Here is a 22,149-nt window from a genome sequence, read left to right on the forward strand (position 1 = left end):
AACGGTCTGTTGTGAATCTATCTTCTCAGTTTTTTAACAATAATAAAATCATGTGTGCCATTACTATGCATTTTCGGAAATTTGAAAATTTGTGGGGTTTTAAACAATGATGCAATTAAAAAAAAATCAACCCATTAGAAATTGATTGACACTTTTTTCTTCAGTCTACAAAGTGATAAACAGCCACCCAAAGGATAAAAAAAACCCCAACAAAACCAAAAAACATAATATTTCTATTGTTTTTAAATCCTGTCCAATCTAAAGTTAATTTCACTACCAATGCCAAAATGTTACACTTTCTGGTGACCTACTGTATGCAAAACCCAGATTTCAGTCTCCTCACTCCCACAAAGCGAATTACCACTAATATACATGCACTGTATGTGAATGCAGAACATATAGGGCTACACACAGCAGAGAATGGAGTGTGCTGATAATAACTTCCTCCCTTTAAGGGAATACGGACACTAATCCTACAGATGGCTGTTGCCTGGGTGGATATCGAGCTTTGAAACGCTTCATGAAGATCAGCACTATTTTCCACTGAGGAAAACAATGACCATGCTCAGTCAGAGGAGGACAAAAGTGGCTTTATGATAGCTCTTTTTTAAATTGTTTGTTGCATAAAAAGAACTAAGACACTCATGGGTCCTGTGTGTGCAGATGTTGATGACTGTGCCTGATATCTCTGGTGGGATGTGGCAGCAGGACAAGAAAGGACCGTAATGCTCCCAAAAACTTATGACAACTGATCGAGCGGCGCCGCATCTACAATAACAGAATCAGCATTTATGTCTGTTGTGGAATGTTCTCTGTTGTTCTTCAACAGTATTGTGCAAATGCTGGAACCAAAAACAGAGCTCTTATTTGCCTCAGGTAGCAGAAGTGGTCTAATTGACAACAGCGGCAGAGATGGTGTTTGTTAGTGATGGCGACGATTTTGTACTGCAAGCAAAAGCAGGACTTCTGTATTGAAATGAAGCGTACACACACAAAGAACAGTTAGGGCTCTTAAAGAACAACCGTTTTCCACCTTTCTAAAAAGTATGAATGTGTCCTTTAGTGTGTAAGAAATAACATAAAAGGAATGCTGGATCCGGCAGCTGATGTACAGTGATGATTATCATATCTAAATCCAATCCAATTTCTTTACACGGAGGCGCTTCAGGGGAGTCTCAACATGCAGGCAAGTAGGCAGCAGGGAATTCGCGTGGTGCATATGTAAGATGAGAGAATACCAGAGTGTTGTAATGGAAAAAAGAGAAAATGAGAGAAAGATTTGGTGTGAAGCCTTGTAAAATACATTTATTACAGGAAGAAATACAGAGAGGGGGGAAAAAAAGCTGCCAAATCTTTGTTTCCAGCTCTGTGACTGTGACAGCAACATGACGATAATAAAATTCCTCAATTTGGCTTGTGCCTTAGTTCCAGTCACACCCCAAACGTTACATTAGAAAGGCAGATAGCACAAATAAAGTCAAATCAGACGGATTGCAGAACAGCAATTAATTCCAAGGATAATGACAAGGGAAGCCATCCAGAAGTGTCTCTACCTCAATTAGTCTCTCATTGCACTGCCGATGCAGAGGATGGATGAAAGAAAAACAAATTAAGTTGCAGAGAAGTGAGAAGGAGAGAGAGGGTCAAAGTAAGAGATAGAGCAGGAAGGGGAGGAAGGTTTGAGAGGAAGTGATATACTTGGGTTTGAGAAAAAGAAGGCAAAGATTAAAGCGGAAGACAAAGAAAGGAGTGGGAGGAGGAGATGGAGAAAGAATTTGCTGCGTGCGTAAGAGCTTCCCTGATGGTAACTGCAACCAATCGACTCCAAAGCGAGAGAGAGACAAGAAGAGCATTCTTGGTATTCAAAGAAATTATTGCAACACAGCAGCTAGAAATGACAGAGAGGTGCAGACACAGAGGAAATTTACTGTACTCACAGCCGTATGCGCTGGGCAGTAAGCGTAGCTAGTGTGCGTGGACTGAGGGTGGTGTTGCGCATGTTGTTGTTGGTGAGATATATAATGCTGCAGACTTGCACGGGTGAAAGAAGGCCCGCTCCAGGCCCCTTGACCACCACTGCTACCACTGGTCCAATTGGAGCCAAGACTTGGACCCATGGCTGCTGACTTACTGCCGTGGAAACCTCTCACTGCTGCACTGGGCTGGAAGGACGGCTGGATAGAAACAACAGAGAGAAAGAAAAGAAGTTTGTTTTGGATAGAGAGTGAGAGAGAAAAAAAGAAACTAAGCGAGTGCAATGATGAACATTGGCATCCAAAACATCACAATCAAAAATGCCGGCGAGCAGTGACTGCCCAACTGCTCGCTCACTGACCTGTATCAAAAGAAAAGCAGGATGTGGCGTCGATCTAAAGACTTCATGCCAAAACATCAAGATTGTTCTCTCACTTTCTTTTCACGCAACTCCCTCTTGCCCCCACCCAACACCAGATGTTGTGAAACTTCCTACTGTCACGGTCGAGATGTGTTCTTGCTGGAAAAGCGCTGATTGGTTTGATAAGATGCTTGGATTACAGGCTCGCAACAAAGCTTCCCAGTATGCCATTAAGTATTGGGTATCAACAGGGTCCAGGAAACACAGGGCTGAATCTGCTGACAGTCTGGCTTATGCAGCTCTGAGATGGGTTACCTCGGCTGTCATGGCCAGTGGAGCACAGAAGAAATACAGGACACACAGGGCACAGAGAGCACACATGCCGATCCATGGCATTTTAACAAGACCTAGGGCAAATACTGCAGGTATCTGCAAACTCTTCTAATTCAGAGTTCACTCCCTCACGTAAAACATCTAAAATATGATGCAATCTTAAGACCATCTGCCACGAATTTAATTTGCATGTGCAAATTGTGTGCAGAGCAAACCACCTTGAATGAAGCACAGCTGTACATCACTAGTGAACATTAATAGTCCCCTTTAGCCCCTGTTGGATTTTCACTGAGGTCAGAGGCCACCCCACACAGGGGTTACTGGAGCAGAGTGATGGCAGCTGTGCTTAGAAAGCTTTCCAGTTCTGTATTCTTCATCACTAAAGAACTGGAGGGGGAAAATGTAAGCCAAAGTTCAGCCTAATTCATACAATACATACAATGACAGGTTTAGGGTTCATGTTAATAAAAAACAGGAGGAATCTGTTCCCCCCCTCAAAGCAGAATAGATGCATTTATACAGCACTACATGGTGGAAAATGAGGCCCAATGGTGTCATAAAACCGTAAGCGCTGGGAAAAAACAGAAATATGCGAAGCACAATTTTGAATCACCAGGTTTCAACCCATGTAAAAATGGAAACTACAGCTGGAAAACAAAAAACAAAAAATAAATAAAGCATCCTCCCCCTTTTAACAAACATATGAAACGCACCGAGATGTTCTTTTCTCTCAGGGCTTAAATAAAAGGCTTAGTCACAGGGTCAGAATTTGAAACTGTGTGTGTGGGCAGGATATAGTGTACCAACAACAAATAAGCATTTCGAGCTGGATCTCGCTGATGGAAGTTATTGGGTGCTATAGAGACATTAACACAATGTTATACTGCTACTGTAAAAGCCAGAGGGGAAGGACGGCCCCCAGTATGGTCCATTAAGCTGCGTGGCCATAGACGCTACTTTAACACAAGCATTCGCCAGTTCATGGCGTTTAAGTGCTGCCCCAAGTCGTGCAACAACCTCCGCTGGTCTAATGAATGAGGACCATTCAGGCAATGAGGAGGCATTTAGGACTAAAGCATCTATGCAGAGATGTTCTGTTACAGACTCTTTTTCAACGAATTTTAAACATGTTTAATACATTTAAAGGCGATTTGGATGATTCCCTCTTTATATGATAGGGCAGGGCTGTGTTTTACACGAGCCCGAGATCCAAGGGTCCTGACATTCTTGACTAGAATACAGCATTGGTCCCCAGACTGAGATTCATGTCACAGATTTTCAGCGGCTTGTCAGAGAGCTACAGTCTGCCCATATTTCAGCATTTTATAAAAGTGTCTGGTTACAGGTACTTTTCCACTTTTAAGGAGGAGGCTTTTACATATTTGGCAAACAGATGTGTATATACTGTCTGCTGGCTTACACATTTCTTTGGGCGATTGTGGCTCAAGAGTTGGGAGTTCGCCTTGTAATCGGAAGGTTGCCGGTTCGAGCCCCGGCTCGGACAGTCTCGGTCGTTGTGTCCTTGGGCAAGACACTTCACCCGTTGCCTACTGGTGGTGGTCAGAGGGCCCGGTGGCGCCAGTGTCCGGCAGCCTCGCCTCTGTCAGTGCGCCCCAGGGTGGCTGTGGCTACAATGTAGCTTGCCATCACCAGTGTGTGAATGTGTGTGTGAATGGGTGGATGACTGGATATGTAAAGCGCTTTGGGGTCCTTAGGGACTAGTAAAGCGCTATATAAATACAGGCCATTTACCATTTACCATTTACCATTTCTTTGTGCTAGCTTATGCATTTCTTTGAAACTCAATTGTAATGGTTTCACTGTAAATCTAACCATCCTGAGTAAGGATAATGCAGGAAGCTGCAGTGGATCCACACAGAGACTACTCACACGAGAGTCAAGACTGGCAGGCAGCTACTCCAGCCAGCTATCATCTATAATACATTTACACTTGTCAGCCTTTGTGTGCAACTTTTAATAAGTCTCTTTCCACATGTAAAAATCTATCTCAGGACTTGCGTAATCAATGCTGGATCATCAAAACAAAATATATGATTAATTGATTTTTATCAGTTATTTATGAATGCTAGCTCTAATTCATATTCTTATCATGTGATTGAACAGCTTTAACCTAAATGTGAACACGGGTGGTTTTAGGGAGTAAAAAATGTTGGAGCTGCTGAATATGATTCAACCCAGTCTTTCGGCAAAATACCTAATAGCTATGAAGGTCCACAGGGCAAAACATATGACTTTTTTACAATAAAAGCTCATCCCCACACACATATTGTTTGTATAATGTGATATTACAGAAAGTTCAGAAAAAGATCAAATGAAGAGAATATTAAAATGTTAACTATGTTTGCTTTTCTTGGGACATTTTATGCTGTTTTGTCATACTTTGTGAAAAGGTCATCTGAAATTACCTATTAATGGAGGTAACTTGGTGCTGCCCCACAGAACATCCACATATTAATGTCTCATCCAGCGTGTAGGCTTTAAATCATAATACATTAATACATGCTACAAATGGAGGGATGTGCATTATTTTTTGATGCAAGATACTGACATGGTTTAAGTGAAAAGAAAAACTAACTACTTCAGCAAGCCAGGGAATAATCAGCACCATTTATTACTGAAAATTCAAGTAATGCAAAATAATGCTTTTCTTTCAGCTGTGAACAAGTGAGTGAGTGTTGCGGATCCATTAAAACGTAGAGAAGAACCAGAGCGCAGCACCTCTCCTGAGTCCATGTTTCTCTGGTTAAGTGATTTTCCCCATTCTCTTCTCTCTTCCTGGTGATATGGGCATGGTTAGATGCATCAGGGGACAGACCTTTTTGAATTACAGAACTCTTCTCTCTCTTGTCTGTCTTTATTTAATGTGTAATACTGTTAGGTGTTATGGGAAAACCGCTATTTAACTCAGTTGGCACAAAAAGAGTAGCTTTTCTTATTAATTTCATTTTAATTTTCTATTTTTACTTTCTCAGCTCAGTTGTCATTAAATAAATTATACTCACCAGCCACTTAATTATTTTCAACAGCTCATTAACACAGTTACCCAATTAGCCTATCACATGGCAGTATTCAAGTGTATTTAGACATGTGAACACTAGTCAAGACAACCTGGCGAAATTCAAAATGAGCATCGGAATTAAGAAGAAAGGTGATTTAAGTGAATTTGAATGTGCCATGGTTATTCATGCAAGACAGGCTGATCTGACTATTTCAGAAAATGCTGATCTACTGGGATTTTTCCACACAACCATCTGCAGGGTTTACAGAGAACGAACCAAATAAGAGAAAACATCCAGTGTCCAAGCGTCAGTTCTCTAAATGAAAATGCCTCGTGATGCTAGAGGTTAGAGAAGAATGGCCAGACTGCTTTGAGCTGATAAGAAGGCAAAAATAACACACTCGTTACAACTGAGGTATGCAGAAGAGCATCTCTTCTTAGCAGAAGACCGTACCAGGAGCAACTTCTGTCATCTTAGAACACAAACCTGATGCAACACAAAGGCTGCAGTATAGTTTAGAAAAATGTTGCTAGCTCTAATGAAAATAAAATGCACAGAGTGTGTACTTAAATTGAAAAATGTACTCCAGTATAAGAAATACATAAATCTAACCTGGTTTTGGTTGTAATGGCCACTCTAAGTATTGGAGAAGGAAGCAGCATTTTATTTTAGCCTATTTTATAACTCGTGAACTAAAAAGAAGAAAGACAGACATTGTTTCCTCTGGAATCAACCCTCTGTGACCTACGACTATTATGAAACGTCCACTCTAAGGACGGTCATACAGAGCGACTCCTTGTATACTGGAAATATTTCCAAATCTATGTCACAACAGAAGAAAGAATAAAGGGGAAGTTGTTGAGGAAGTAATCAGTGTCCTATTACCAAGACATTACATGGCTTTTGTAGTAAAGAAAGTTTTACAAAAATATGGTGTGTACAGACTTTCTTATAAGATGAATCTAAGACCCTGAGGCAAAACACTGCTTTTTCCCCCCCTTACGAGTTTCCTTAAATTTGATCATAACCTTTAGCTCAAGGTGTAATACCAAATTTGGAGAAATAATATTGTCTCATTGCCTACTCTGCTTACTGTACACATTAAATAACACTGCGCTGTGATTATCTGTTCATCCAGAGGGCATTATGCCCCATTGCTAATGCTCGGTAATGCAGGCAGAAATGTGGATTTCCCACAACACAGTTTCAAATGTGCTGGTTTCCTGTTGTGCTTTATCTGTGCTTTATCTTGGCTCTGTGCTTGTTTTCGAAAAAGCCTGGAGTATTGCCATAAAGGCGTGTTTTTCTCATGTCACCTCCATATTGCCATTTTACAAGAGGCCCACGCAGAATGACGAATGACCACTGGCACAAAACTGCTATGTGCTTAAAAAGGGATTAAACGAGCAAAAATTACGTCTCCAAAACATGACAAACGGCTACACATCCGAGTGCCAAAGCATTTTTTGAAATTGGAAAATGAATTAAAAATGAGAGGCTCTGTGACAATGAAAGTCACCCCAGATGGCATCAGTTAGGGGACATTGTTTTCAAGAGGGTCCTCCACGCATGCTTGCTCTGTTTGGCCAGCTATGAAAGAGATGCAGCTTTCCTTTGGCATCTCTGATGACTGACTTCCTGGAAGCTGTGTTGCGTGAAATGGCCTCTTCTGTACAAGTCCATCTCCTTTGCCAGTCCTCATCCCTTAACACAAGTCAGCTTCCTGCTGCCAAACATGCAGGTTTTGAGTGTCACTCCTGGTAAAATGCAGGAGTTCCGCCTAGTAAGATCACAAATGGAAGCCCTGCTCACTCGCTATCATTCATTCTCCAGTACTTGCGGACCGAGTTCAATCGTAACCAAGGCAACGCGGTGGCAGGGCATGTGTAGATTTTGGCACGTGGGACACGTCTGACAGGTTTCAGGCTGCTCTCAGTTGAAAAGCAAGTGAGAAGTTACCCCTGTGGCCTCCACAATCACTTGAACTGGGGCAAAAAGGACTGGCAAGAACAAAACTCTGTCTCTGCTTCTCTCTCTCTTTCCGCTTATTCTATCAACGCTTTAAGAAAACACTTCTGATGAAAGTCTGGAGGGCCACGCGGTAGGTGGTAACCAAGGCAACAGGGTCAGAGTGTGACATTATACTTGTGATGGCTGACAGCCACTTATACAAGCATTACAACCTTTGGAGTGTGGTGTATACTGTGAACATTTCTGCACTGACCTCACCGCGGCTGCAAAATCTTTATTGACTGGAGTCCCCAAACAAACTGCTGTGACCCTACCTGTTAAGAGACTTTGCTCTAATCTCAGGAGATGAACTGGATTCACAGCGTACACTTCCTGCTGCAATATTATTTCAAGCTATTGGGTGGTTTGACACCAGGTTTGTGTATTCAAGCTCAAAGTGGACTCCTAACCTGTTTTCATACCAAATATAGTCTTTTGCTTTGGCTGAAAGAAGGGAATAGAGGTGCAAAGGGGGTCACAGAGACAGACAAAAAAAACAACAAAAAAAGAGGATAGATGCCAGAAGCAAAGATATTTATTGAATGAGTCTTTATTTACCGAAGAATCTTTGATGAACAATAATATGACCTTTCTGCGCTTGTAGCTCAAAGCAAACCTCACAACATTCTGTGTCTGTTCCACGTCTCACCAAATATTTTCCTTGGCCTCTCACATGTTTTTGCTCTGATGAACTTAAAGGCAGCTGCCGCTGTGAAGCGGATGTAGAGCCCTAAATTTGCATCTTGACCTCCTATGGGAAGCAAATGGGAGTTGATCATGCCAAGTTACATTACTGTTAGCCTAAACTGAAGAATTCTGATTTTGATAAAACCTTCACCATGAAAACTGATACCCAAAGTACACAGTACTCCTTTTCCTGCCGCCTTCCCTTGAACTCCCACTATTCTGGGACCAGCTACAAGAAGCGTTCACCTCCTCCACGGAGAGGCTAGATAAACATTTACACAGGGGTACTTCAGGGAGGGTAGAAAACCTAATACAGGGCTAGGGAAGGATGGATTCGACAGTTCATCACATTAGCCAATTCGTCAGTTTGATTCAGATTTTCAATCAATAATCAATGAAGGCGTTTGCTGCTCTTTTTCAGCAATTTTTCTGCTTCACGCTGTTGTAGACTGAAGCAGAGTAGCAATCTATGTGGAGATTTTCACGTACTTGTAAGTAACCTCATTCATCTTCAAATAATTTTAATCATAACTGGGTTTGCATCTAAACCAGTTTCTCTTACATTTCAGTGAATCCAAGAATACTCACCATCAGGACTGATTGTGTGGTGAACTGCCAGAAAAAAAATCTTTAGCATTAGCCGTTTCACCAAGTGCTCCAAAAATGATATACATGTGTGTTAAATCAACAAAAGGGTACAAAGAATTTATTATATATTGCATAGGACAACAAAGTATGTGTGGGGTAGAAGGATAGATGGATGTCGTACCATGGGAAACCATTTCATTTTGCATTATCAACGTAAGTTACATTTTTGAAATAATGATCTCTCCCTAATTTTGTTCTTTGTGTATAAAGCCAACAATTATTTACACATCACAAAACTGATTTATTAACACCTACCAAAATTCTCCCCTGGGGTGTCAGATTAGGGAAATGCTGTTCCCAAGGGCTGCTACCAGTGACAAATTTATTAGTATTTGTCTGCTGTGCTCTCTTTTCCTATTATTCTTTGGGGTTAAACCGTTACAGGAGTTACTGAGAGCATAAAAAATAAATAGACAACAGGCATAACAACATTTATTGTTCTGTCCTCACTAGATGTGGGCGTGATTTAGCTTATCCAGTTTGACAGACAGTGAACAGAATGAGAAGAAGAGAATGCTTTGAACTGAGATTCTTCTTTACTTCGATCTGCATCTCCAGTTTACAGGCCATGTTACTGAGGCTTCTTATACATGGTATCCTTTATCCATTTTCATTACTCTCCTTTCTCTTTTCTTTTTGTAAAACTAAATAAACACAAAACAGATAATTACCTTCTCATTCACTGAACATACATAATGTACTAATTGAAACTTAGTTTTCATGACAACCAGCAAAAAACATAAATCTTAAGGTTGCCTAAATTAAACATAAACATCACCTTCCGTTAACTAGCATTATTGATCATAGCAAGTTAGCAAACACATGCTAATATACAGTCGCTAGCACACAAGTAGCTTTACAAATGAGTAATGACCACACAGCTGAAATAGTAACTCAGTATATGCACATTACACATGCATCACAAATTTAGATAGTTAAGGTTATAGTATGTAATGAAAACTTACAGGCATGCGTGGGCAAAAGTTTCACCTCCACTGAGCACTTGTAGCAAACTAGCTGGGCATAACAACTTCCCAAGTACCAACTGTGGCCACAAGAGGGTGCCAAATCATACAAACAAAAGCATATTCCCACATTAAAGTTATACCAACACATTTATGGAAATTCTCATTGCTGCAATACCCACGATTCCATGCATATCGCCATAAATCTGTTTAAGTAAATAAGTATGTCTGTTTTTTGTTTTCAAATGATGACATGGGATCTACTTGAAACTTGGTGGAGTTTGGGTGCATTGCAGTCCTTACTTTAAATCAATTTGGACGAAGGGTGGTCTCATTATTGGGATCAGGTTGAAGCCATGCAAAACCTGCACTCCTCTTTTTTGCAAGTCATCATTATCAAAGGCAAAAACGTAACTTCTCATGGTGATTTAACATCTCATATGCATGCTTTGATCTCACAGGTATGTCACTCTACTCTGTGGAGTCATAACGATGATATTAAATCAGATTAATATACACACACACACACATATATATATATATATATATATATATATATATATATATACACACACATATACATACACACACATATACATACATACATATATATATATACATACATATATATACACATACATACATACATACATATACATACACATACATATATATACACATACATACATACATACATATACATACACATACATATACATACACATACATATATATATACATACATACATATACATACATACATATACATACATACATATACATACATACATATACATACATACATATACATACATACATATATATACATACATACATACATACACATACATACATACGTATACATACATACATATACATACATACATATGTATACATACATACATATGTATACATACATACATATGTATACATACATACATACATATGTATACATACATACATACATATGTATACATACATACATACATACATACATACATACATATACATACATACATATGTATACATACATACATACATATGTATACATACATACATACATACATACATGTGTGTGTATACATACATACATATATGTACGTATGTATGTATATATATACATACATACGTACATATATGTACGTATGTACATACATACATATATGTACGTATGTACATACATACATATATGTACGTATGTATGTATATATATACATACATACATATATGTACGTATGTATGTATATATATACATACATACATACATACATACATACATACATATATATATATATATATACATACATACATACATACATACATACATATATATATATATTAGGGGTGCAACGATATTCGTATCGATATTGAACCGTTCGATACAGTGCTTTCGGTTCGGTACGCATATGTATCGAACAATACAACATTTGTAATTTATTTTATCAACTTTCCTTCTGACGATGCTGTCTGTGTGGAGCGCTCAGTGAATCTGCGTTCGACTACTCCGCCTAGGCTGCACTGTCAAGCGCAGATCCACTGAGCGCTCAACACAGACAGCATCGTCAGAAGGAAGAGTGCAGGGCACCTCCCCCACCCTCATTCAGATCTGGCGTTTGGAATTATTTTGGTTTTCATGTGACGTATGACCCTGAAGGTAAGCGAGTCATGGACTAAAGTAAAACAGTATGTTGGATGTGCCATGCAATGCTCAATTACATGGGTGGGAACTAGTGTGTTAGCGCAGTTAGCTCGTTAACGTGTTGGCCGTCTAGCCCCATGCACGGGGCGATCGGCGGTAGCTCGTTAACGGAGATTTGCCGTGTTGTGGTGTTAAGGTCATTTCAACGAGATTAACCTGAAAGCACTAGTGGGAACACAACGAATATGACTGCACATTTACGCCGACATCATCCTAGTGCAAAGACAAAAACAACAAGCATGCTACTAACTTTAGCCGAGTCATTTAGACAGCTGTTAGCACATGATTCTCCTTATGCTGCTGAGAATATAGCCCAGAAGAAGCGGATAGTATAGCTTTTATTTTGGAAAGAGACATTTCTCTGTAATAAACTCTCTTTTCCAAAGATGAGTGATTCCTCAATCAGATACAGGGCTTGCAATATCGCTAGCCCGACGTCCCGGAGCTAGCGATTTTTTCAGTCGGGCTACCAAAATCTATCTCTTCCCTGCCCGTTGGGCTATTGTAGGAAGGAAAAATATATGTCAATGCTTTTGCATTCTTTCAGAAATGTAGCTGGGTAATTATGTCATTGGCATCGGTGAGCCACTGTCAATATGTGACATATTGAAATCACGTTTGAATTTGCGCTTGTTTTTTTGCTTTCACTTTGCAATCGTGCGAACTGTGTATAGAGAGCGACAGCACTGATCTGTGAGTGATGATAATTTGCACACCAATTCCTCTGACATCGTCTTATTAATCGTTAGCTTATATGCAAACATGACAAGTGAAATCTCCCGCAGCAAGCTTAAACATGTGAGAGGTTGATTGCGCAGAGAATCGCTGAGCTTATGTGAGTGCGCGTGTAAAAGCAGCAGTATATATATTTTAGTTCTGCTGAGCCAAATAAGACAAGTCAGGGTGAAGAAGTGACAGCCAAAGAAAAGCTTACCACAAAACGGAGAAGTTATGACAAATCAGACTATAAGGCAAAAAGAAAGTGCAGCTTCATGGTTTCATGGACAAAAGAATTTCTGTGGCTGCAATATGACGAGCTAAATAACCAGGGCTGCACATAAGTGGTCCGCAGGTGCGCATTCGCTGTCAAAATAAAAAACGCGCACAAGGGTTAGGGTTAAATTTAAAAACTGTACTTTTGAGTTAAAATATATATTTATAATTTTAATAAATGACAAATTAAAAAGGCATGAACATTTTTTTGTATCGAAAAAATATCGAACCGTGACACCAAAGTATCGAACCGAACCGAACCGTGAATTTTGTGTATCGTTGCACCCCTAATATATATATATATATACATATATATATATATATATATATATATATATATATATATTAAAAACTCCTGACTGTAGCTTCGCCTGTTTCTGATACTATTATGTCTGTGACAGCAGGCGCTGCACTTGAGTTCTGAATTACAGGAATCCAGGATGAATGCACAGTACTTCAACACGTTAACAGCAGTATAGAGACAGGCTGTTAATGTCTGCTGCTGAACTATGATTACAGCTGTTTACCCACTGGGGAAGCCGAGCTGTGTCTGAGTGAATCACACCTCCAGACAAATGCTTTTACACTGACATTTTACCCCTCTTTTTATGTATGCTTTTTATACACCCACTTCTCTGGCTCCGTCACTTTGTCTGTTTATGTCGCTCTGTCAATGTCTCCTTTTGTCTCTCTCCCTCTCTCTTTTTTTCCTCTGTGTGTATTTCTAACTCTCTCTACGTGGTCAACTCTCTCTCTCTCTCTCCTTCTGTCACACTATAAACTGCGGGGATGATGGATGCCCCTGATTGCCTGAAGCCTGTGAGTCCAGTACACTAAATTCCCAGCTCTGTATAGTGCTGTGCGCCATTAAAACAACACCTACACAAAGCAGAAATAGCCACACATGATCACTAAGTGAGCACAGGTCTGTATGGTCAAAGTAATCTGGGGCGAGGGGCAGACGAATATAATTGACACTAAATCTATAACAAGCACTTGGATTTGTTTTACCAGCTGATTTATGGTTACTGAAACTGTCAAAGCTATTCTTCTCGTTACACAGTCTTCTTATTGAAAAGTTCTGTTAGCTGCAAAAGATATATACAAGTACATATTGCTTTGGGTAATAAAGCGGATATAAAACTCTTATCTACTTTACTTTTGACATTTTCAGTAAATAAATAGCAACATCTTAGTATTGACAAATGGATGAGCAAAAAGCCTTATTGTGCTTTTGCCCATTCTTTAATTTTACCAAAGTAAATACCAGATGAGGCAACAAAGTGTGAGGTAAATTTCTGAAATGCATTGATGTATAAACATGGCTCATTTCACAAAAATGTCAAGACAGATAAAAAAGATTTGTTACCAGCTCTTCCTGTAATCTCTATTGTACATTCCTACATGTAAGTTAGATAAAAGGACAACAGAATGTGTGGTGGTAGTACTCATGTCTGCACAGCTTTGCTCATGGTGAGACAGCGCAGCACTTAGGTTTGGCTGTGCTTCTGTCACTGACACTGTCCCAGCAGGCCAATGTGAGAAGATGGGAAGAGGAGGGGGCGCGTAAGATGAGAGGTGACGAGCATGGCTTTGAGGTGACGTAAAGTCTTCCATTTCTGTCAGGGATTAAGTCTCTCAGAAAGAAAGACTTACTGAGGGAGAAAGACAGAGAGAAACATATATATAGAAAAAAGAAAGAGAAAGGAAGAAAAGGAGACAAAGGTTATTTTAGGGTCTTTATCCTGCAATAAGGTGCCTTGAGCTGACTACTGTTGTGATTTGGTGCTATATAAATTAAATTAAATTCAAAAGAGAAAAGAAAAAGTGAAAAAAGAAACAAAAAGAAAGAAAAAAAAAGTGACAAACAGAAAGAGAAAGTAAGAAAAAAGTCAGAAAGAGAAAGAAACTAACAGACAGAAAGAGAAAGTACGAAAAAAGTCAGAAAGAGAAAGAAACTAACAGACAGAAAGAGAAAGTACAAAAGAAGACAGAAACCTAAAGACAGAAAGTCTTTGCTTTTCCAAATATCCAGTGAGAAGGGCAATGATAGGGGCCTTGCATCATATCTTTGCTTCTCCTCCCCCTTCTTCTGCAGTGTCCTTGGCTCTGTGTTCCCTCCAGATGGGCCTTGGTTGCTGCAGCACCTCTCATGATGACACGGGCCCCAGCTGCCTACTGCTGCTGCTATTTCTAGGCCTGTACCCCTTCCACCTCAAGGAAACATGATACCACCCTCAAACATACACATCTGTCAGCGATTACAGAATGTACCGTGCAGGTACAAACTTTTGACTTTGGTGGGTTGAAAAACTGCAAAAATGCATAGATTTTTTGCGTATATCAAGCAAAGAGCATTTGCCATACTCTGCTTTAAAAGACCACAAGCTGCTGGGCGCACAGCACAAACCTCTCACATAAATGAAAACACAGTCATGCAGACCTGCAGAAAGGGTCAAGGTCAGAAGACATAAAACACCATTCTCCCCTGTACTGTTAATCTCCTCTTCTTTCATGCTTGAAATCTATTTTTGTTTTGTTGTTTTCGTCATATCCCTAGGGTGGCTGGAAATGAAGAATTAAGACAAGAGCACAAGAAAACAAACCAAGTTGCAACTAAGTCAGCGAACACTGCAGCCCTCCAATAACAACAGTTCTTGATAAAAGTCTATTTTCTCTGCACACTGTCTCCACATGATGTTATCATTTTTCTTTAAATTCAATAAAGTCTTCCCTCCCCACTCAGATGAAAACTGTATAGTTCAGAGACGAGCACACAGTTTTGTGAAAGTTTCCCATATGAGTCCGCCTTGTGCAATATGACTTTGCTGTGAGAGGCTGTTATGAACACAGATCGTTATTAAACCTTGGGCTTTGTTTTGATTTCCACTAAAGAGCAGACAATTACTGTGTGTGCCACATAAAGGAGACAAAATGTCTTCTTCAGTTAAGAATCAGATCAGGCTTTTATAATCACTCTCCTCCTATTTGCCTAGGTTTGTTCTCAGCAAAGGGAACCATCATAAACCACATTTATCCACTTGCAAGCATATGCCTTGGGTAAGAAAAAAAGTGGGTGATCCTAAGGTTTAAAGAAATGAAAAAGATGGGCCACTTTTTTTTACCTATGAGTATTTTCCAAAAATATAGTAAATAAAGGTGAATAATGCATTGTTTTCAATTAGAAGTGTTTAGATTGTCCTTTTTAATATATTACAGCATGTACTGTAAGAGTGGAGAATTCCACATCGCATCTCATGCTCCATCTACTGCTGCAATATCTCTCTATCTCCCTCATTCAACTTAAGGAAGACTCTAGTATAAAACAGAGTGATCCTGCCACTCTGTACCCCAGTCGAGCATCACAGGGTACACATGTACAGTCATGACCACATTCCAGCTTCTCTCTAGACCGCTGACTCAGGGACATGTCAGAACAGTGGCTCTTGGCCCCCTGAGAAAGCTAGACAGCTATACTGTCACTGTTTTGAAAGGTCGGTGCTGTGATATGATTGTACCACGACCTGTCAGACAATGTGTTTTCTTTTCTCCGGGAATACCCCGTTGGTAGGCAAGAGAAAAACGTTTCCTCCTGCCTGTCTTCATAGGAAAGAATGAGATTAGCTGTTTAAACTTGTTGGTAGGAATTTCTTCATTAGCTTGATAAAAACAAGAGCTATAAATTTGATCTTCAGATTAAAAACAGCCTTTAAAACCGCATAGCTGTCTATCCAAATTAACAGTTAAAAGCACAAAGTACACAAAGCTAAGGCACTTGAACTGTGCATTCAGTAATTAACTAAGTTAATAAACTGCGAGCACTCATGTTCTTGCTCTGCAGCTGTGGAGTGCAACGAGAATGTGTTCTGCTTAGTGACAGACCTCTGTACCGATTGTCTTCTTGTGTCCTGCCGCAAGCACATGAGAACATGCTCCTCTGGAACAGCAAATGACAGGATGCTAAGCACATCACAATAATCACAGGGCACGAGAGGATAAATGGGAGGCAAGCAGTCAAGGGACAAACATTAAAGCAGCCAAAAATAATGTATAGGCTGCATTTTTTAGCCTGATTCAAACACCAGTGACAGAGCACCATGGTTTACCAGATATACTTATTAAGAACCAACAGATTAGTTTAAAGATGGTTCCTTCAGTAAAAATATGTGGGGCTAATTCAGTTATGCACTAATTTTATTTAGTAAACAGTTCAATTCAGAAAACGAATCACAACAACAGCTGTCTCGGGGTGTTTTACACTGTGAGGTGAAGACACTACAACAAATAATAATGAGACAACCCTCTATAAGCAAGCACTTAGAGACGGTGGGAAGGAAAACTCCCTTGTAACAGGAAGAGAGTGTATAACCTTTTGGTATTGATTAATTAAAATAAAATTTCAGTCTTTTTTTGAACCAGGACTACTTCTTTCAGAAAACAGCTTAAAAGTTAGAGTTGAAGAAAGCTGCTCACCTATGAATAAACTTTGACTACCTATGGACAACAGGGCGATGATGAAATTATGTGCTACCCTTTTGTTAAGTGACAACATAACATTTCCAGAAAAGTCTGCTGCCTTAGCTGAAAATCCATCTTTTTTAAATGTGCAGCAGTGCTTTTGTTGGCAAGGGTTCTACTCAGCTGCCATTCTACCTGTGTGCAGCTATTTATTAGCACTATTCTTTCAGTTAAGCTTTTAACAACTGATGGTGTATGCCACAGCTGCTGGGCTCTCAGTGTAGCAGACACCAATATTAACACTTCAGAAAAAAATGTGTTTCAAGGGGTGCCATCTAAGACACGATTGCAATTTTATTCATGAGTAGTGTCTATTTTCTGGTGTATAAAGGCACTTGTTTCCACCGATCTGGCACAGGTGGTGTACCGAGCAGACCGACCTTCAAAGTGTACTTTTTTTGTTATCATATTTGTAGACGCGATTGGCCGTGCTGCTGTATTTATATTACAGTTTTTCTCAAATGCTAAAACACAAAAGCCAGTCCTCTAAACCAAATGACCAGCTGTCTAAACACATTTACTAAATCTAGCCATCATTTACCAATATCATAAACACATGTCACATGAAGACACAATTCACAGAACACAATCCTCCGTTGTCATAAATCTAAACACATCTTTCCTTGCTAAAACACAAGTTGCAAAAGAACTCTGCTCATATTCTCAAATGAAAGCTCGTGTGATGCAACATGCTTGCCACAGTCAGCAATATTTGAACACAATGAACACACCTGGCGTCATTCATTACACACAACGACTCAAAATTGAAGAAACCTGTTGCTAATGCTGTGACCACATGTATAAAAGCAAGTTCAGAGTGCACAGTATTCTGAAGAGTCCAAACAAACACAATGGATGAGGGCAGAGTCAGAGGAATTCGATGCAGAGGAGGGAGAAGAGCTGGCCCTGGAAGAAGAGGAGCAGGCCAACGAAGAAGAGGAGTTTAAATGAGAGGAGGAAGAGGAGCAGGCCAACAAGGAAGAGGAGAAAGTCCAGGAGGGAGAGCAAGACAACCTCGCACCATCATTATGGACGAGATGCAAGCAACAGTCATTGATCATGTCATTGTCCATGGCATGACAATGGCTGAAGCAGGACTAAGAGTCCGCCCACACCTGAGTAGGTTCACCGTGGCCACAATTATCAGGGCATTCAGACAACACAACGGGTATTGTACTCGATTGCTTTCTTTGTCACAATACAGTTTTACAAACCTGTAAAAGTAGTCTATTGGTTTCAAATCAGTTGTGACTGTATTGTAACACATGTCAATTGACAACACGTTTCTTTCTTTAGAGTTGAAAGAATGCCACATAGAGGTGGGAGGGTTGCCATATTTACAGCAGCACAAGAAACCCTCATTGTGGATACGGTTCGTGGGAACAACCTAATCAGACTCCGGGAGATCAGAGACAAAGTCATTGCCGATAATGTCAACTTTGAGAGCATTGACGATGTCAGCTTGGCCACAATAGACCGAGTTCTCCGGCGCAAAAAGACGCGGATGAAACAGGTCTATAGGGTTCCCTTTGAGCGCAACTCTGCGCGACACAAAGACCTACGTTACGAGTATGTGCAAGTAAGTTTACATCCATGTTCACAGTACAGTTAGTGGACATACTGTGTTGCTCAGTGGCCTACATTACTTCTGGACAATACTGTGCTACCTGATTGACTGTTGTTCTGAACACCTGTGCCCTTTCACATTTTCACAGAGGATATTACAGTTGGACGCGATGGCCAGACCTCATGAGTACCTCTTCCTGGATGAGGCTGGCTTCAACCTGCAGAAACGAAGGCAAAGAGGCTGTAACATCATTGGCCAAAGAGCCATCACTGAGGTCCCAGGCCAATGGGTGTGTATGTGTGTGTGTATGTGTGTGTTAATATTACCCTTTGTGCGGCCATGGGTTCAGAGGGGCTTGTCCACCGGCATGCTGTCCTTGGGTCTTACAACACCCAACGTCTCCTCACCTTCCTAGAGGAGCTAAAAGACATCCCCCTGGACCGCCAACAACACCATCCTGGGCCCGCACATCACATTTATGTGATCATTTGGGACAATGTCCGCTTCCACAGAACAAACCAAATCAGAGAGTGGTTCACCACTAACAGTGACCACTTTTTAAACGTCTGTCTGCCACCCTACTCCCCTTTCCCGAACCCTATAGAGGAGTTCTTCTCATCGTGGAGATGGAAGGTTTATGACAGACAACCATACACAAGAGAGAACCTCCTAAGGGCAATGGAGCTGGACTGTGTTGACATCCCAGCGGAGGCCTACCAAGGATGGATTCGCCGTTACAGGGCGTTTTTCCCGCGGTGCCTGACAAGAGACAATATAGCCTGCGATGTGGATGAGGTGATGTGACCCGATGCAGCTCAGCGACAGTGATTGTGGTGTGTGTGTGGTGTGAATAACGTAAATAAAAAAAAACTTCACACCCTGATCATTGTTTCAGGAGTACTGTTGTGCGCAATAGATTCTGTTTTTGCATCGAGTTGTGTCACAGTAGTGTACGTACATGCAGGATTTTGTATAAATTCATACTCTTCGTATGAAACAAATCTAAATGCCTAATCCTCTGCAGAGATCTACGACGATCCGTTACTGTATGGTTTCTAAAAATATGCATTGGCAGTTATGAAACAAAGAACCTTCTCACAAATTGGGCATTGTGTTTTCAATTGTTTTGCTGTAGTGTGTAATGATGTGTATAGTGTTTACATTTTTGAAAGCTTCGAGCTGCTCTTTTGGTGTGAAAGTTTGCATTTTGCAGTGGGAAGGTGTGGTTGTGTTTATGTAGCTTTAGAAAAGGGTGTTGTGTTTAGACATTGGGGAACATGGTGGAAACGTTTGTGAAATGTCTTTTAGCATTTGAGAAAAACTGCAACCAAACAATACTTCTGTATTTAGCCATAGGGTGGCAGATACATATTTCAAAGCCTCACATTAAGATCCTTCAAAAACCTTTCTGGTTATTTTTTCCAACTTTGTTTTCTGTCCAAAGTTATACTCTTTTTTTGAAAATACAACAAGAACATTATCTGAAAAGAAATTCTGTTTAAATGAGGACCGATCTGCTACATATCTGCTGATATGTAGCATCAGCACGTGCAAATGCATGTCAGTATAACATCAAAAACAATCACAGACACTTAGAACACCAATTTAAGCCCGTCAGTGGTAAAAACAAGCACTTGACGCAGGCAGTTACCCGGTGGAATTACTTCACAGCTGTTTCACAGTTGCCAGTTGTAGCACTGTCACTCAATAGTTGACTGATATCAAACATTTTTGTCCCTATTAATAATGTAAACTACAAAAAATGATAAAGTAAGATCCGGCTTAGAAATACTGGAATTTGCCTTTAAGTGGACATCATGTCATGCACAGTGTGGAAAAGAATGATCTGTCAACTAATGAACATTACTTTCTGCTCCTGTCGTCATTTCTCAGGGGCCAAATGATTTGGTGCACACTGAAGTATTCACCAACATTCAGCAAATGGCCAAACTAACAATAAATCACAAAACAGCAGGGAGGGTGCGCCTGAGACCACTGAGTCAGCTTAAGAAACTTCATGATTTATGCTAGTCGGAGCCATCAATCTCTGTAATTCAGTTAGAAAAACAGCAATAGCTTCCGAATCCACACCACAAGTCTTCCTTCAGTTCATAAGATCAAATGAAACTATCATTTGAGCTTTTGGTTTATGTTTCGTGGTCAAAGTTTTCACGGGCAAGATGCGTTTCACTGCACTGCACAACACAAATCCTTTGACTGCAGTTTGTGTTCTCTGTGGCTGAGTGAGGCCATGCAGGCAAACGCAGATGGAGCGTCACAATTTCCACCCTGTTTTATTAAGCTGTTAAATAGTGGATTAAGCTGCTGCTCAAATATGACTTTTAACTATTCATATTACACATATTTAGCCAGTATATGTTGACATTCACGTGTGGGCCTCCATGTGCTGCAGCAAAGCTTTTTTCCATCTCACCTTATCATCCAAATCTAACCACAGTGGTCACTCAGTCCTGCTTTTGTGCATCCTGTCCTCCAGGCAGATGAATGAGTATGAAACGTTTTGACAGTTGGGGTTTCAAAATGGAGCCACTGGTTAAGAGAAGTGACATGATATAGACAACAAAGTCAAGCGAAGAGCCAGGAAAACACGGGGCCCCTAAAGTGAAATCCAAAAACAGGACTTTTGCTGTCAACATGTCAAAAGAAACTGACATGACACATCAAAAAAAACACCTACATTGAACAGACATGTTACATGAATACAGAGAGAATGTGTTTGATTAGGCAGTGCTGTGCAAAAGCCCTAAACCACTCTTGCAAATTTTAAGCTTGAGAAACAGTTCTCCAGGCTTTCTGAAGGTCTTTCAAAGTTTTACTCTGGACATAGTTTAGACACTATGTTACTAGCAGATTATCATAAAAATATAATTTGTTCCCATTTATTTAGATGAATCTATGAAAAGGACAGTTTTGCAGGAATAAAATTATATTTTTGCATTACAAGATGATTCCCAAGAAACTATTACTCAAAAACAGGAAACCAGTCAAGTAGTAGGGGTGGGGGAAAAAATCGATACTGTGTAGTATCGTGATATTTTGTTTGCTAATAATGTATCGATACAGGGACAGCAGAAATCTATATTTTGTTACAAAAAAGGTTTTTGTGCTCTGACTTCAGAGCATGTTGATCCTTTTTCTGAGCAAGAATCCTGACATTCCTTCACTGTCCAAATGTGTTTAACTTGTTTTTTGGCAGCAATGAACATGACAGTTTACTTATTTTAATTTAAGACATGTTTTATTTTAATTAAGTTTAAAACTTTTTTATTTAATGTAAAATTATATTTTGTTTTAATTTACATTCAAATTCTTCAGTTGCTGAATGGGCTGCATAGTTTTCATAAATTGCATAG

At 40.0% G+C, this 22,149-nt stretch overlaps 1 protein-coding gene across 2 annotated transcripts in view; it reads right to left on the bottom strand.

Annotated features, from left to right (window-relative positions):
* The window catches only part of LOC101479418 (RNA-binding motif, single-stranded-interacting protein 3), a 313,618-nt gene that overhangs the window by 220,886 nt on the left and 70,583 nt on the right, over positions 1 to 22,149 (bottom strand). For both annotated transcript variants that reach the window (XM_004549004.4, XM_004549003.4), the window contains exon 3: positions 1,938 to 2,174. In XM_004549004.4, the coding sequence (XP_004549061.1) occupies positions 1,938 to 2,174 (237 nt within the window). The remainder of the gene's footprint in view (positions 1 to 1,937; positions 2,175 to 22,149) is intronic.

Source organism: Maylandia zebra, linkage group LG22 (assembly GCF_041146795.1).
Source record: "Maylandia zebra isolate NMK-2024a linkage group LG22, Mzebra_GT3a, whole genome shotgun sequence".
Taxonomy (NCBI): domain Eukaryota; kingdom Metazoa; phylum Chordata; class Actinopteri; order Cichliformes; family Cichlidae; genus Maylandia; species Maylandia zebra.